General features: G+C 40.9%; 3 protein-coding genes across 4 annotated transcripts; 2 read left to right on the top strand and 1 right to left on the bottom strand.

Moving 5' to 3' along the window:
• Positions 1-92: 92 nt before the first annotated feature.
• golt1bb (golgi transport 1Bb) lies at positions 93-3660 on the bottom strand. Its single transcript, XM_037105778.1, has 5 exons — positions 3479-3660; positions 2331-2422; positions 2053-2231; positions 1876-1957; positions 93-675 (listed from the first exon to the last, which is right to left on the bottom strand). The coding sequence occupies exons 1-5, from the start codon at positions 3501-3503 to the stop codon at positions 637-639; spliced, it is 417 nt and encodes a 138-aa protein (XP_036961673.1). The 5' UTR covers positions 3504-3660; the 3' UTR covers positions 93-636.
• A 1201-nt stretch (positions 3661-4861) lies between these two features.
• slc35b4 (solute carrier family 35 member B4) lies at positions 4862-10469 on the top strand. The gene is made up of 10 exons (XM_037107082.1): positions 4862-5130; positions 6120-6233; positions 6323-6425; positions 6521-6570; positions 6655-6736; positions 6874-6934; positions 7435-7544; positions 7660-7735; positions 7824-7899; positions 8007-10469. Exons 1-10 carry the CDS (start codon positions 5054-5056, stop codon positions 8254-8256), a joined length of 999 nt encoding a protein of 332 aa, XP_036962977.1. The 5' UTR covers positions 4862-5053; the 3' UTR covers positions 8257-10469.
• Positions 10470-10593: 124 nt separating this feature from the next.
• On the top strand, positions 10594-16271 carry LOC119024355 (proline-rich extensin-like protein EPR1). Of its 2 annotated transcripts, XM_037107080.1 has the most exons (9): positions 10594-10829; positions 12211-13906; positions 13996-14110; positions 14531-14711; positions 14818-14832; positions 15057-15140; positions 15282-15352; positions 15443-15578; positions 15673-16271. In XM_037107080.1, the coding sequence occupies exons 1-9, from the start codon at positions 10752-10754 to the stop codon at positions 15694-15696; spliced, it is 2400 nt and encodes a 799-aa protein (XP_036962975.1). In that variant the 5' UTR covers positions 10594-10751; the 3' UTR covers positions 15697-16271. The 2 variants fall into 2 exon arrangements, with proteins under 2 accessions (XP_036962975.1, XP_036962976.1); XM_037107081.1 differs by lacking the exon at positions 14818-14832.
• Positions 16272-17020: the final 749 nt, after the last annotated feature.

The following is a 17020-nucleotide window of genomic DNA, read 5'->3' as shown; positions in this document are numbered from 1 at the left end:
CACACAGTACTTTAAACCAGGGTTATTACACTGAAATACTGGGTGGCATAAAAATCTGATCTCTGCAGCAAAAAAAAATATATAAAAACACATTTATAAAAGACACACTTTATTTCAAGTATGCACTTACAAAAGTTACAGTAAAACATCTCCATAACAAACCTCTTCAAACTTTTCCACAGTTCAGGTTCAACATTTAGCTCAACAGTATTTATTTTAAATGTACAAAATTCCAGGAAGGACTCAAAACAAAAAGCTCTCAGCAACGGTCGAGGCACACGATCTGGCGGAGTGGACGCTGTGAAGAGCTCCCAACTCTCCGCTGAATTAATCCAGTGGTCCCAAGTTATCAGTCCATAAATATCAGACTGGAATGATACAAAATGGGAGACCTGCTTCCAGCTTTTCAAATGCAAACAAGAACAAAAAAAAAAAAATCTCTTCGTAGCGTCGTCCAAGTCGGATAGAAAAAAACATAATGGAGTCAGTCAAACGTCTGCAGGTACAGCTGTGTCTTTTGTGCAGGGAAATGTTTCAGATTCACAGTTCTGGAGTGGCAACGACCAAAATATACAGTCACTAATAGAGACTATGATAAATACTAAAACTCTCCTCCACCTCAAAAACTGCCCTCTGTTATACCATATTGTTGCTCTCCCCAATCTTATCCACCAGCTGGAAGAGAAAAAACAGAACAATCCACAGTTAGTTTTTACCACTTCAGACTCACTCCAGATTAAAAAAAAAAAAACACAAAGAAAAAACTGTGAAAATGTTTGACACCGAATCATTTCAACAGCTGAAAGTCTAAACAATATTAAAGGGTAACATTTTTCAACCTTAACAATATTTCCTCAAGGTTTTTCTTTTTGTCCAAGTGACAGTTTCAGGAGTTAGTCCAGTGTTGAGTGAGACTGCTACAGCTGCAGGCAGTTCTGACTTCTGACTTGTAATGAAACGCACCATAAAATCTGCCTGCTTTCCATAAAACCAGGTGTTTTAATTTGCCTTTACAAAGCACTGACATCAGGGTTTCTCTTTCAAATTGGGATTCTTACATATTTAACTCTCACTTGTCAGAGTTCAAAATATCAGGAGGGGAGAAAAACAGATGGGAAAACGGCGTGTAAAACCAAAATATTTTATTTAAACCTAATTGATTGAATTAAAGGCTTAAATCAACCAAATAAGAATTCTTTCTTTTAATTTTCACAGTTCCAGTTTTTGACGTTCATTTAAGTGTATAGCGATGAAACAGAATACGAGAGCAGCATGATGTTGACACAATCAGATACAGTTTAAGACAAAGACAAGACCTGGAACCCACTGAAAAGGAAGTTTTCCATGAAGACTTTTACATTCTGATATCGGATCCTTGACACCGACAGTCTTCATAAACTTACAAAGGTCTCACACAGATAGCCGCCTCTAAGAGAGGAATCTCATGAGGCCATTTTAAATACAAGGGAGACACTGTTATCAGCCCAGACAAGAGAGCGACTGCCAGCTCTCACATTTCAGTCCAAGTCCTCCTATCAGTGTTTGTAACTATCTTTTCTAAATCCATACAGATTGACAGTATCTCAAAATCTAGCTTCTTTCCAGAGCTTTCAACTGCATCACTCAGTCTGGATCTGCTAAAAGCTCTGGCAAAACCTAGTTAGTTTGCTTTGTCAACATACCAGGGTGCACCAAAACAGTAAGCAGTAAAAAGTAAAAAGTCAGTCAAAAAAACTCCCTTTAAAAGTACAATACATCAAATACTTCACAAGGACTGAGACAGAAGTGACTAAATAGTCATCTCAAGCTAGTTTTATATCTCAAATAATTTATATTTTGCAAATTTCAAATCGCCGATTCTAATGAAATACTTACTGAACTGATCCCTGGTAAGCTGAGCAAAACGCCGAGCACAGGAACTCGTCTGATGAAGCCGACTGCCACCGGGAAGAATCCCCTGTTAATGAGGGCATCAATAAGTTGAGACCAGAAATGAGGACTAGTTCAGGATAGCAGTGATAAGGAGACGGTTGTATTTCAGTTTGAGCTTACCTGAATAAGAGGAAGAACCCATAGATCTCCAGAACGACTCCAATAATCGGCCAGCCGATCAGAACCACAAACACTCCTCCCAGGAAGAAGGTGGTGGCTTTCGCTTTGTGTCTCTGGAAGAAGAATCTGAATGTTCGCTCCAGGCCGATGACGAAGGAAAGGCCTGTGACAAACAGAATCTGCACAGAAAGCAAAGATGGACAACACGATCACGGATGTAACACGTCTCACAGATCATATGAGGGAGATGTTGTTGATAGAATTATGGATCAACTCACATTTCCAATGGCAAGGAGAGCTTTATCAAAAAACAGCATCATCCCAAAGAAGAGGAAAAACACACCGAACCCCGTCAGCCCCATCCCAATTTCTGTTGGATTTAAGAAACAAAACACTTATAGCTGTAACATCACATGTCATAAACTGTAGTAAAAACAGAGCAGATGTAGACACTAATATAATCACAAACAAAAACTACAGGGAATAGGGACAGGACTGCATTTACAAATAACAACTTTAATATTCATTATGTGTGGGTGAGAATAAATAGTTTTTGCCATGTTGTTTAGATTCACAGAGCTAGCCTTTAAATATCTCTAGTTGAATCAGATTATTGTGGACAATGCCGCAAATCACTGCATATGACTCCCAAATCATATTTTTTCTTAAACTGATCACTGCATCTATGTAATAAATGACATAAATAAATGATTTAATGTGTTTGATCTTGTGACATTCTTGTGTGATTTATGGACAAATAAACAGTTTTAAATGTTTGGTTTTTTTTGGCCAACACTTAAAGGTGCAGTATGGAGTTTTGGCGAGGACATATCAATACTGACTGATTTTGTTCATGCTTAAACAAACTAAATAACACATTTTCTTAGTTTTCATGACTTAAAAAAATGAATAAACAAACTAATGGACAACACAATTTCATACTTTTTAACTTTGTTTATATTTTGCAGCTGTGACACCTTTCTAGCTTTAAACAGTGCTCTGGTAACTTAACTGCTTTTATTTGTTCAGTTGAAAGTGAAAGTGAAATTCATGAGACATGCTAACACCTCCACGCTCACATCATTTTATCAGCAACATTTTCACACAAAACGATGAATCGAAACAGTTTTTATAACCTGTTGATTTAAGTAATAAATAACAGTTACTGTGTAAATAGATTAAGATAATATATATAAACCAACAGTTATTAAAGGAAAGGTTCTATGGAGATAATAAATGCCTAATTTTTCCAATTTGTCCACAGTTATTTCTTCTTTTTAAACCGGTGACGTGCAGCTACGTGACGTAGCATCGCTCTCAGCCAATGGCGTTTGAGCTGCTAACCTCATACATTTAGCTAACCCCGGGCTTTACACACAAACACTGTAAAGACAAAGAACAGCATGAAAACATGACCCAGTCTTACTCTGTGAGTCCGTGAGTGAAATCATTTTGGCAGCAGCAGGAAGATTTATCAGTTCGCTCAAACCTCGTAACGACTCTAACCTCCTTCTTTGGCTGTTAGCGCTAACTAACTGATGCTACAGGAGCAGTGGTGAAGGCAAAGCTAGCGGTTTGGTGCTACGCCACGTCACGTCACTTCACGTCACGTCTTCCGGAGGCACGCAAGCGCGTAATCCAACAAAGATCGTCTCATTATGGTGCCCCTAGTCAAACCATCTGTTATGCTTCTGAAAGCTGAAGATGTGTTTGTTACTTTGTTAGTTAGCATTGACATACATTATAAAACAAACAACCCAACAAAATAAGAGGGAGTTAAACTGTTTCCCTCTTGGAGTGCTCAACATCACAATTTTACATGTGCATTCATATTTTAGTAATCTTTAACACTGATCTGGTACTCAGCTACCTAAGTACTCTTTGCTGAAATGTCCTTAACCTACAGGACTAATTGTACTTGTAAGTTAGTACTGTAATTGAGTACTTTAATAGTGTGGCATTGCTACTTTTACTTACAATATGTTAAATCTCTAATCACGTCTGCCTCCACAAGTCATAACTACAGATTATCCCCTTAGATGGCATGTCAATATAAACCTGCCAGAATGATGCTGTTGCAGACCAGAATTTCACTCTACTCACTTTACTTACATTTCAACTTGCAGGATTTTGTGCAGGACTGATGAGCAGATTTGCTGAGAGCAGAAGGACAAAGCTGACATGTAATTCTGTTGTTAACAAATTCACTTATTGATGTATAATATCCATTAATGATATAACTTCTATGCACCTGCTATGATGGTTATTTCATTCAGGGTCACAGGGGGTTGTGCCTATATCACCACCATCTATGATTGTGCATTTGTAATAAATACATATCAAGTAAACCTGCTCAATGAACACAATCTGGGTATCAGGAAAACTCCACAGACCTTGGTAAACAAGACCCAATGGACCCAAAATATGTACATGTTATTTTCAAATTTTCAGAGTATTTGGGTTTTTTTTGTTTTTTGTTTTTTTGTTTGTTTTTATTTCTGTGTGTTTTGTGGTACCCAAATATCCGGTCAGAGTGAGTGCTCTTTATGTTTTTTGACGAAACCACTGATCTGCGCATGCTCGTTCGAACATTTCTGTGCATCACGGCTGCGCAGAGATTGCGCCGTTTGCGCGTTGATTTACGATATTACTTCGCTAATCTACGCATATCTCACTAATATGTACTCCTGGTATTGCTCCCAAAACAATACGTGTATTTAATTTGCAATGGTGTTTTAAATACAGAGACGTTTAAGGACACTGCGCACCTTTTTCCTTGATTTTCAAAAAAAAAAATGAACTACAACTCCCATGAGCCCACGCGATACGGAAGCGGTCAACCATAGATTTAGACGTATTCCCTCAAACAGGAGTTTGAGTGGAAGCAGGAAAACCTCACAGAAAGCATTAATCGCTGGTTGTTTGCAAATATGCTCCCATCAGAAAAGCGCTTAATTAAGTGACATTTTCTCCATCGAGTTTCTCTCAGCAGTGAGCCAACATGGGGACATATTTTGCCATTGGTCTTGTCTTTGTCGGATGCTGTAGCAATGTGGTGTCTCTGGAGCTGCTTGTAAGGTCAGTGACAAACTTAGACTGTCATGTTGACTTTATTGCATATACGTTTAAACAGCTGTCACATATTTTTGGTAACTTCCTACTGAACGAGTAGCTGTCAGTGTATGCAAAGTGTAGTTAGAGTTAGGGTGGAGTGACACATTAGCATAAAGTCAGAGGTGGAAACTAACTATTTAGTTACTCATTAAGTAGTTTTACTCACGTTCTTGTACTTGTGTTAAAGCTTTATTCCTTCTTCATTAAGTTCTCATGAGTGGTCGCTCTGGTACCTTCATAAAATAAAAAACTAGAGAACTAAGTTCACCTAAAAGGCAGTTTTAATGCACAGCTGTTAAAATTACAGTAGTTGCATAGGAAAATAATTCATAATTTAAGTCTACATTGTGTTGTATAGTGAAATAAAATCCATACATACACCGAGTGATACTTCTGAGGTCCATACATACAAAATATTCAAATAAAATATTGATTAAAACATGAAAGCTTTCAGTATTAAAAACAAAGCAGCTAATCTGTATTCAACACAGCCAAGTAAATAACAACGCCTAACTATTCTATGATATAGACAGAATAAGGCACAAAATGATGAAAACTAGTAATTACAACAACACAGATACATTAAGCAAGAATTTAACTGGAACTTTTAAGATTTGATCTGGAACATTTTGGCAGTAAAATGTCTCAAACTGACAAGACCATTGTGGTACATTTTGCTGAGTTGTGTACTATAGTGTAAGTTTACTCAAGTTAACAGTGCGTTTCATTTGGTCGCCTGTCACTACAACTTGCAGGAGGAGATAGTCGGAGAGTGAGGAATGAAATCAACAAATTTAACTAAACATAATGAGAATAAAACCTTTAACGTGTTGCCTTGTACGTGAACATTTTGTTCCGTAGTCATATCAGATAGATTTTCATCAGCATTGGTGGTTGTTTATTGGTGTATTCACTTCTTTTCTTGCCTGATTTCTGTCTGATGCGTTCTCCAGAGAGTTTCCGGGTTGCGGCAACATCGTCACCTTCGCTCAGTTTCTATTCATTGCATTAGAAGGTTTCATCTTCGAAGCAAACTTTGGGAGGAAGAAACCAGCCATCCCTGTACGGTAAGAAAACAAAAAACAGACTTTGAAATTAATACTGCAGGAAAGATATTGCACTAAAACCAACCCAATGTGTCTCTTTTTTTGTCCAGAAACTATGTGATCATGGTGACCATGTTCTTCACAGTCAGTGTGATCAACAACTACGCTCTCAACTTCAACATCGCCATGCCGCTACACATGATCTTCAGATCAGTAAGAAGTGTCGTCTGTCTGCTTTAACTTCCATCCATCACCTCCACCTCAGTCTGATCTCCATGTTTGACCTGCTGCCTTTTTTTTCTTTGCAGGGGTCACTGATCGCAAACATGGTCCTGGGAGTAATAATCCTGAAGAAAAGGTAAATTCTTGCTTACAATAACACCTTTGTGTCTTTGTATTAGTCTGCACTTTGATTGCTTTTATTTGTCCTCTCACCTTTCAGGTATTCAGCGAGTAAATACCTGTCCATAGCTTTAGTTTCAGCTGGTATCTTCATCTGCACTGTCATGTCTGCCAGACAAGTGGTGAGTCCTCACAGAACACGCCGCACTGCTAAAACAAAGCTCAAATAACTCATTAAGTATATTTGTGACATTTTAAATACAAACCTCTTTCTTGAAATACCTGATAAATTTATCGATGTTGTTGTTTGTCTCTGCAGAATGTGGCCAACGAGGGATCAGAAGAGCAAGGCTTTTATGCCGTCATGCACTGGCTGATAGGTGAGCTGGTACCACTTTATTTGAATGGGTCTGACATGACACCTGTCATGAATATGAAGGAGTCTTTACGTATGTTTACGACTGTTGTCTTTAAGTGTAATTCAGTAATTTTTAATGTAGGTTGGGGTTAATTGCGGGATGCAACATCAGCATTCCATTACAAAGCCTTCCACCTCTGTGATTTATTTATTTTTTCATCTTTTAATCAGTTTATTAATCAGCTAATCATTTAGACTATAAAATGTCATGAAGTGGGGCAAATGTCCGTCATAACCTTTGTATTTAGCCAGCAGTCCAAAACACCAAGGCGTTACATCTACAATGACATTAAAGAGAGAAAAGCAAATAAATATTTGGCATTTTGGCTTGATAAATGACTGTCAACTAATTTCAGCGCTAATTTGAAATCCCTTTATTAATAGATATAAACGACCAGCCATATCAAAATTACATCATTAAGCAGTTTTTTTTTTTGTTTTTGTTTACCTCTGTCCACTCAGGTATTGGCATGTTGACCTTTGCTCTCCTGATGTCTGCAAGGATGGGTATTTTCCAAGAGACGCTGTACAAGCAGTATGGGAAACACTCTAAGGAGGCTCTCTTCTATAATGTGAGTCTTCTGTCTGCTCCGGCACGTAAAACACACCCACAGAATTCAAACGGCTTCAGGCAGAGTTGTGCTTCATTTGAGATGAGTAAGATTTGTCTCTGCTCTCTCTGTCCAGCACTGCCTACCTCTGCCGGGCTTCCTGCTGCTCTCCACAAACATCTACAACCACGCAGCCTACTTCAGTCAAAGCAGTGAGTTCTTTCTGGAGACTTAACGGGTGGAAAGTTAATGATTTGTATCCTCAACTCACAGATTAGATAAACGTCTTCTGTTTCTCAGCTCCTGTCGTTGTTCCTGAAACTGGACTGACGGTGCCGATAATGTGGGTCTACCTGCTGGTCAACGTCATCACACAGTATCCTGTCAAAACAAGCTTTATCTTACTGCCTTACAGATGTAACGTGCCATCTTCGAATTTAAGTGTAACTTTCCCTTGTGTCAGACTTTAACCAGTTCTTTCAGATATGTGTGTATCCGCGGCGTGTTCATTCTGACCACAGAGTGCGCCTCGCTGACCGTCACTCTGGTGGTGACTCTGAGGAAGTTCCTCAGCCTCATTTTCTCCATCCTTTACTTCCAAAACCCCTTCACCACCTGGCACTGGGTGGGCACGGCTGTGGTCTTCCTGGGAACTCTGCTGTACACGGAGGTGCACAGCAGCCTGCATGCGGCACTGCGTGGACCCAGTGTCAAGGAGAAGAAGGCCGAGTGAAGAAGAAGAAGAGACTGGTGGTCGAGTAGAAAAACTGCCACAGTGTTGGACTTAGTAATTGTTGTTGACTATCCTGCAGCGATTTTATACATTTTCTCCATTTCATTTTCATACTTGACTGCACATCGTAGGACTTAAGTAAGCCCCCCTCGCACCAAGACATTACAGATTAAAGGATAACGCTGCTGTTATTTTCATTACTGTCAATAAATCCCATGACAAGTTGCTGGTAGTGACGAACAAAGAGAATCATCACCTGAATCTGCAGCTCCTGTCAACTCTACGGAGCGTTATCTTTTAGCTCATTGTTTACCTGTTTGACTCACAACTTTACTGTTGTGGTTCACTTTAAGGCTGCAACTAATGATCATTTAGTCGATAAAACGTCAAATAATTGTGAAAAATTCTTATTAAGATTTCCCAGAGCCCAAAGTGACATCTACAAATTTCTTCTTCTGTCTGACCAACAGTCTAAAACCCAAAAACCCTTCATTCACTATTATGATTGAATTTCCGCTAATCATTTAAGAAGCTATAAGAAGTGCTTGAAGAAAAAAATACAGAAATTATTCATCAAAACAATTTGCATGGCTGTACGCTCTCTCTACTCTCACTGCATTCCATTTCCTGGTTCCAGCTAAGAAGCTCCAATAAACCATTCTGCACTTCCTGCTCAGCATCAGCAGAAAATGGACATAGCTAATGACATGCCGGTGAACATAGTGGAGCTTTTAGCAGCTAAAGAGCTGGATATTTCCCTCAGGAGGTGGTGACTGAGACCACAACAGAACTGGGAGAGAATAGTAGATGTGCAATCATTACAGAGACACAATTCTAAATGAATGATAATGTTGCTCCATACTTGCTGCTAGACTGTTTCACCATGTCAGCTTTAAATGTGATGATAATTCTAAAGTTTTAACGATTTATTGATAGAAGACAAATTAATCTGCAACTATTTTCATTATCAACTAAAAAAAATGTTTAAAGGGGCTCTGTGTAATTTCTGTGTCATGCTGGAAGCCGATCATTACTTTTACTTCAGTGGACTCCATCTCTAAATTAAAGTTAGCCACTGGAGAGACGCACCGAGAGGAGGAGCTCGAGAACGTGCATAAAGTCACATCCTTTGGACTGTCGCAGAAAATCGCAGAAAATCTGACCTGAGTCCTTCTCAGAGAAATCCACAGTCCAGCAGCAATATACAACTTAAACAAATCATCCACAGGATTGTGAAGGCAACAGTAAAGGTCTCATTTTACATGTCCCATTAGAATCTACACACATATGGCCAATAACAAAGGGATTCATACAGATTGTTACATAGAGCCAGTTTAGGGTATTTCCATAGATTCCAAAGATTCAAATAATCACTTCGTCAAATGTGAGATTTTGCTGCCATTTTTTGGTTCTCAAAATATATTTAATATTATGGTCTTTGGACTGTTGGAAAAAACAGGACTTTATGTCAAATTGTGCTGTAAGATACTGAGATGGGCTTGTTTCACTTTTTTTCTAATTGAAATGATTAGGCAGATGAAATCGATAATGAATCTAGTTTAATTGCAGCCGTATTGCACAGTAGATAATATGTCTGTTGTGGTCACAGCCTGTTTACACTGCCCCCAAGTGGCCACAAAAACCTTGCAGGTTTAAAAAGTAGTTAAAGGTGCATTTTTAGGGAACTATTTTCAGCTGTGGATTCATACACAATTGTTGCGCTAATGGTTATCTCCAGTAGCAACACTCACATGTTTTTAAATTGTTTACAATAAAGTTCGATAACAGAGAAATTAATATGACAGACTACTTGTTAGTTTGTTTTTTGTTGGGATTTGTTGATTATAAAAATACAGGATATCGTCAGCTCTAGACTTTGGCATTCGTACCTTGTTAGCGTTCACAGATGCAAAGATTTTGGTGCAACTTTCTTTTGTCTGTAATGTTGTGTGAATATTTATTTTCTAAACGCGACAGCTAATATTCCACTCCATATTAGCACTGATGCTAACGTGCGAAAGTAGCATTACACAATAATGTGATGCCCTACGGAGGGGAGATTTATGGAGGTTGTGGGCTGTTTTTTCTCATGTGTCAAATTGTCTCAGGTGTTTTGAGCCAGTACTTGTCAACAAGAATTTCATTGTTTAGTTGAATAAATCTTTACAGTCCCTGCACACTGACATTAAACACATCCTGGATACAAATACACACTGTGGAGTCTTTTGTGGAGTTGTTTGTATTGCAAGTTTTATACAAATACAGGCCGGGACACAATGTTCCCTCACGTTTTCGAGCTGTCGACCAATCCGGAGGGACGTTGTTCAGCTGCAGCCAATCGCAGCGGCGGTTGTTGACATTCCGCGGTGGGAAGGGCAGATTGTTGCAGCTGCAGGAGCTGCTGACTTCACTGAGCTCGGATCCACGCTGTGGATTAAAGTATTTTGCGGTAACCTCAGTTGTTTTTTGGTGGTAGCGTGCAGCTGCGCGTGTGGATGGGGGGAAACGGCCCGAGTCACTTCTCTCATGAGGATGGAGAAGGCGGAGGAGTCACTTTTGTGAAGGGCATTAGGGTGAGTGAAAGCTCAGGGAGACTTTGGCATGAATTTGAATCAGGAGAAAGTATGCATACAACTATGTGGAGGACAGAGTCGCTGCAGAGCGCATGAGGGGTGTGTGTTTTGTTTTGTTTTGTTTTGTTTTGTTTTACACGTGCACACCTGGAAGATGTTTGATTGGAGTCCCTAATTCTGTGATTATGGAAAGTATTGATCTCGACCTCATGGTTCACTCTGTTCTGGTGCTGGTGTTAAATATAGAAAGGCAATGGTCAGGTGTTACATGGACAACAGGAAAAACAAATCCTCCTGAGGGTTAAGTAAGAAAAACTCAAAATCCTGTACAAGAAACAAGACAAAAATGTAATTAAAGGAGCTTTAAAATAACTATTTTAGTCAGTGGTGTATTGTTATTAAATTGATTTCCTCAGTAATTCCACTTAAATACAGTTTTGAGGTGCTAACTTGAATATTTCTATTTCTACTCCACTATATTTCAGAGAAAAATATTGCACTTCATACTCCATCCACTACATCTATTTGACACTTCCAACTGCTAGCTGATTATTGAGGTTAATAATACAAAATATAAATTATCTGATATATTATGATAGGTATAACTAGCAGTAAACAAAGTAATTAGAATTAGCCCCACTTTTACCAGCTGCAACATTACAAGGGATGAAATCATTATCAGGCTATGTCATTAATTATAGCCCTGTTATATAGTATATGTCATTCTGAAATGGGCCATTCTGCATAGTAGAAGAGTAATTTGACTTTTGGTAGTCAGTATATTTTGATGGTAAATAATTCAATCAGGCTCAGATAAAAGAGAAAATCCCATAAGCAGATATGACACCAAGAACGTACCAGGAAAACAAATTTAAAAGAGGGAAATGACAGGTAGACAGACATCTCCCATCATCATGATAATAATGATAATATCGAATTCTATATCACAGCAAAACGCTGCTGGGAACGAGCTGCATCCAGGTGAAGTCAGGTGTGCAGGCGTAGCTAAGGGGGGTTGTTTACCCACCTTATATCCTCAGGCAGGAAGGCGGCATAAGCAAGATCACCTTGGCGGACTAGTCAGGTTTAGGAGCCACTAGTAGGGCCCTGCTGGAGGATCTCAAACAGCAGTCAGGCTCATAAGGGGTCAGTAAATCATATACAGTAAGTCAGTAACATGCAGTCAATTCTTAAAATCAACACTAAAGCGTACAGCTAACCTATAAGGTTGGACCTGGGAGCTCCAAAACTAAAGTAGAAATAATGTGCTACAAAAACAGGAACTTCAGAAAGACGCCAACACATTAGAATTAAGATAGAATTAAAATAAATGCTATTTATGTTAATTATGGTGCATTTCCTTTCCCTCTTATTTCATCAGCTCTCAGACAAAGTCATCAATCGGATGAGGGAGTCTTCAAAGGTCACCTGTCCTCATTTCTCACAGAATGAAAGTCCTCCTCCACCCTCGCCTGAAACACAGACCCCCATCCCAGTTCCCGCGCCGTCTGTCGAACACCTGCTACCTCTGCTGGTGCCTCCACCTCCTCTGGAAGTCCCATCCTCACTCCCACCAGCGGAACCTCTTCCTGTGAAGCTCGCCCCTCCTCCTCCTGTGACGTTTCACTCTCTCCCTCCTCCTTCTTTCAAGCTTGCACCCCCTCCTCCTCCAACTGCAGAGCCACAAACTACACCTGTAATCGACCCTCCCCCACCTCCTCAGGAAGCCCCATCCACACCGGAGGCTCTTCCACCTGTAGAGTTTCACTCCCTTCCTCCAGCCTCCGTGGAGCCTGCAGCCTCACCGGAAACTCCACCTCTAGTCGACGCTGTTGTCTCAGCCCCCACTCCCCCTCCATCTACACCTGTGTCAGTGGAGGCTCCTCCACCTGTAGAGTTTCACTCTCTCCCTGTTTCCCCTGTGGAGCCTACACCCCCACCTCCACCTGCAGGGCCAAAAACAATACCTGTAATGGACCCTCCCCCACCTCCTCAGGAAGCCCCTTCTACACCTGAGGCTCCTTCACCCGTAGAGTTTATCTCCCTTCCTCCAGCCTCTGTGGAGCCTGCAGCCCCACCTCCACCGGTGGAACCAATAACTACACCTCCACCTGACCTTCTTGTCTCAGCCCCCCCTCCACCTCCGCCTCCTCAGGACGCCCCATCCACACCTCCATCAGCGGAAGCGTCTCCTATGGTAGAGTTTCAAACTCTTCCTCTCACCTCCCTGGATACTGCAGCCCCAACAGTAACTCCACCTGTACCTGACCCTGTTGTCTCAACTCCATCTACACCTTCTCCACAAGTAGAAGCGCCCGTGGCACCTGAATCTCCTCCTCTTCCTCCTCCACCTGCCGTAGTGGAGTCAGTAGTCCTACCTCCTGTTGAATCCTTCATCCCACCACCAGAAGCCCCATCTACACCATCAGTAGCTGAACCTGTTTTCCTACCTCCACCTGTGGAGGCACCAGCAGCTGTTGCTCCAACTGAACCTCTCGCTTCTTCTCTGCCTTCTGAACTTGTGGCACCTCCGCCTGCAACTGAACCTCCTGCTGTCGCTCTCTCCGTAGAACCTCTTGAACCTGTTGTCCTGTCAACACCACCAGTGGAAACCCTCCAACCTCCACCCGTTGTTGAATCTACACCAGCTGAACCAATAACCCCACCCTGTCCAGTCGATTCAGCTCCAGTGGAAGTTTTACCTCCGCCAATGGAGACGTCTCTTGTTGAGCTTGTAGCTCCACCTGCTGCAGTTGAGGAAGTGCCTCCAGTGGTTGCTTCACTTCCTCCATGTGAGCTGGTTCCACCTCCACCACCTCCATCAGAGCCTGTATCAGCACCCGCTCCTGCCCCAGAGCTCACTATTGAAGAGCCGCCTCCACCCTGTCACTGTGTGGAGCTGGCTATCGTGCCCACAAACGCACCTGTAAGCGAACCTCTCGTCGAGCCTCTGGCACCACCCCCACCTCCACCTGATCCAGCACCACCTGCTGAGGAGCCCACCATCACCCTGTCTCTGCCCGAAGCCATTGAAGAAGAAGTACCTGCTGTGGCGTCAGTGCCACCACCTGCAGCAGGTGAGCTGATCAACACAGTGTTCATGATTGCAGCCACAGTTTGAACCAAATGAAATAAACATCTTCTTCTTTGTTGTGTTTACGTGCAGCTCCGCCCGTTTCTCCCAAAGTGTTGGAGGAAAAGTTGAGGGTGAAGATCAAAGACGAGATGCAGAAGAGTCTGGAGGAGGAGATCAGCCAGAGGAGGATGGAGCTGCAGCAACAGTAAGGAAGAATTACTGTAAAGGTTTCTGTCATGTCTCATTCTGTTACAAACACATGGATGTAGTAAAATAGAACAAAGGTAAAATTAGAAACATAATACTGTATTTCAAATTACAAGCAATGATTCAAGTTGCTTTGATCGAAATGAACAGAAATTTGAAGTATGATATCAACATGCTAGAAACCGTTAAATTGGATGGTTTTGTGTATAAATTGTGAGAAAATAGTGAAAAATGCCCATTTTACACATTTCTTCAAGTGTCTTTTGTCCGCCCACAGTCCAAAATTATTCAGTTTAAGGTGATATAAGACAGACCAAAGCCAGAAATCTCGACATTTGAAGAGTTGTAACCAGTAAATTTCTTGGCAATTTTGATGAAAATAAACGTAAAAATGTCGTCTGTGTGTTCGCATTTGAAGTCTGGAGCAGTTGAGGACTCAGGCTCAGGCAGAGGCTGCAGCAGCAGCTCAGGCTCAGGTGGAGCTGCAGGTGAAGATGACACTGGAGGCGGAGAAGGCTGCGTACACGGAGAACCTGACGGAGGCTATCGCGAAGGAGCGGCTGAAGACAGACGACCAGAGGCTCATGGTGCAGCTTTATGTGAGAACATGTGTGATCTGTGTGTGTGACAGGATCTCTCTGCTATATTTAAATTCTTTCCTCCTCTTAATGTCTTTTTCTTTCTTGCCCTCTTGTTTTGTTTCAGTGGATGGAGGTGAAGGTAAGACGGGAGAAGTTTATACGTGCATGACTCACTTTCTCACTTTCATTCTATCTATTTACATTTCATGTGTGTTTTCCTGCTCTTGATTTTTTTTCATGATGAGACAGAAAAGTAATTTATTACCATGTGGAAATTGTGCACCACCATGTACACAATATTAATGGAAATGTAGCTCTGGTAATGAATATTGACTTGTTTTTAACATTTTAAACCTCAAACAGGCTCATCAACTCGAGGAGAAGGAGAGAGAATTACTGAAACGAGACACTCTCTACAAAGAACACATTGCAAAACTTGAATCAAAGGTAGGCAACATTTGGATTATTCCTCATCCATACATCTCTTCTAACGCTGAATTACTTAAAAGCCACAAGACTTGACAGCATGATTGTTCGATGCAGCTGTGATATATGAGCTATCACGTCATGTTTTTATCACTGTGACAGTGCACTGAGTTTTACAAAGTGACTGCTGAGAGCTTCCAGAAGGGCAAAGAGGAGACGCACAACCGCTTTGCGTAAGTTCCAAAATCACTACGTTTGAATAAACGCTGTAATTGTCTGCCAGATACCCTTTCTTAATAATCTTGATCCTCTCTCTCTCTCAGACGTGTCAATATCCAGCCCGTCTGTGGTGACTTGCAGAGTCAGATTTTGAAATGCTACAAGGAGAACACAGGGAAGACTCTGTCCTGTTCGAGTATCGCCTCGGCCTACATGCAGTGTGTGGACAACGCCAAGAAGGTACGAATCAACACACAGAATGAGTTATTCCTTCTAACCTCTCTCGCTTTCCACTCATCACTATCTTTTCTTTCTCTCTCTCCTCCATTTGCAGAATAAACTGAGCACTGGAGGTTAATCTGGACAATTTGACGACATCTGACAGCTGGAGAAGTTGATGGACATAATTCAGCAAGTCACAGGAAACACAGGAGAATCAGCTCCAGTCTTTACAAGCAGAAGATGAAGAAGAAGAAGAAGAAGTGCCATTCAGGCCAGTCAGGCTGGTAGTCTGGTCTGTGTCTGCAGCCTCTTGGGTTCTTGGGATCATCTTTAAACCACTCGTGCCACAACAGTAACAGAGGGATCATTTTGAAGTGCTTGTCTTTGTCTATGAGGCGAAACGCAACAAAGGAACCGAAGATTTCAGTTTGTCATTTATACCGCAGTGTGAATTCGAGTGAGGTACTTGTATGAGATATATATAGTGAATGAATCATCATGTATGTGTGCCTTTGAGTCGTGAGAGCTAATTATCAGATTGACGATGCATGTGAGTGTGAAGAAACGGAGACTTTCACTTGTTTAAGGTTGTTTGTACTGTACATTAATTATTGCAGGGGTTATTTCTGGTGCATGCAAAGAATTTAATCACTCACAACAAACTTTGTTGTTGATCGACATTCAGGGTTCATAATTAAAGGTGGAACTTTATCTGTTATGTTTTCAAGGTCAGGGATATGTTACATTTTCTACATAATCTGGTGTTTCGTCTACAGTATCACTAGTTTAAACCAAAACTCTTTAAATATTTGAAAATTAGGAATACCAAAATGAATAAATATCCTGTTCTGAATACTCAAAGATGCACAACAAAGACCTACATCCATGTTCTTGGATGTAAATTAAGTGGAAGGGGACACAGCTAAGTAAAAAAAGTTACGTAATCCGTTGTTAAAAATGGAGTAGGCCCGTACCGTAGTGAATCCTCAGCGTGATAATGTATAATACCCCATGATAAGTGTTGTCACAGTAGACGACACACGGCATAAATTATCCACTAAGTCGCTGAAAACCTCCACATGCGGGACGATTCGAGGGATGATGGAGAGACTTTCTCTTGTGCAAAATGTTGCTTTGTGAAAACAAGATGATGCAGCACAGAGAGGCAAATTATCTTTATTTAAAAAAGTCAGTGTGGGAGTATTTTAACTCTGCAATCACAACAACTGTACAGAACCGTCAGACGACACAACTCACCGTTATTGGTTTGGTTTTAATCAGTCACCAAACAGTATCCAAAACATGGAACACAGAGTGAAAAGAATGGGGGATGTGCCGCAGAAGATGGAATGATGATAAAAATAAAACTATAAATCATAAAGCGCGTGGGACACAAATGAGATGTTAAGCAGTGGAGACACACTGAGCGAGAGTTTTTATGAGAGGATTTAAAAGACGTC

Source organism: Acanthopagrus latus, chromosome 8, assembly GCF_904848185.1.
Source record: "Acanthopagrus latus isolate v.2019 chromosome 8, fAcaLat1.1, whole genome shotgun sequence".
Classification (NCBI taxonomy): Eukaryota; Metazoa; Chordata; class Actinopteri; order Spariformes; family Sparidae; genus Acanthopagrus; species Acanthopagrus latus.
The sequence above is the reverse complement of the archived record's forward strand: the minus strand, read 5'-3'. Positions and strand labels throughout refer to the sequence as shown.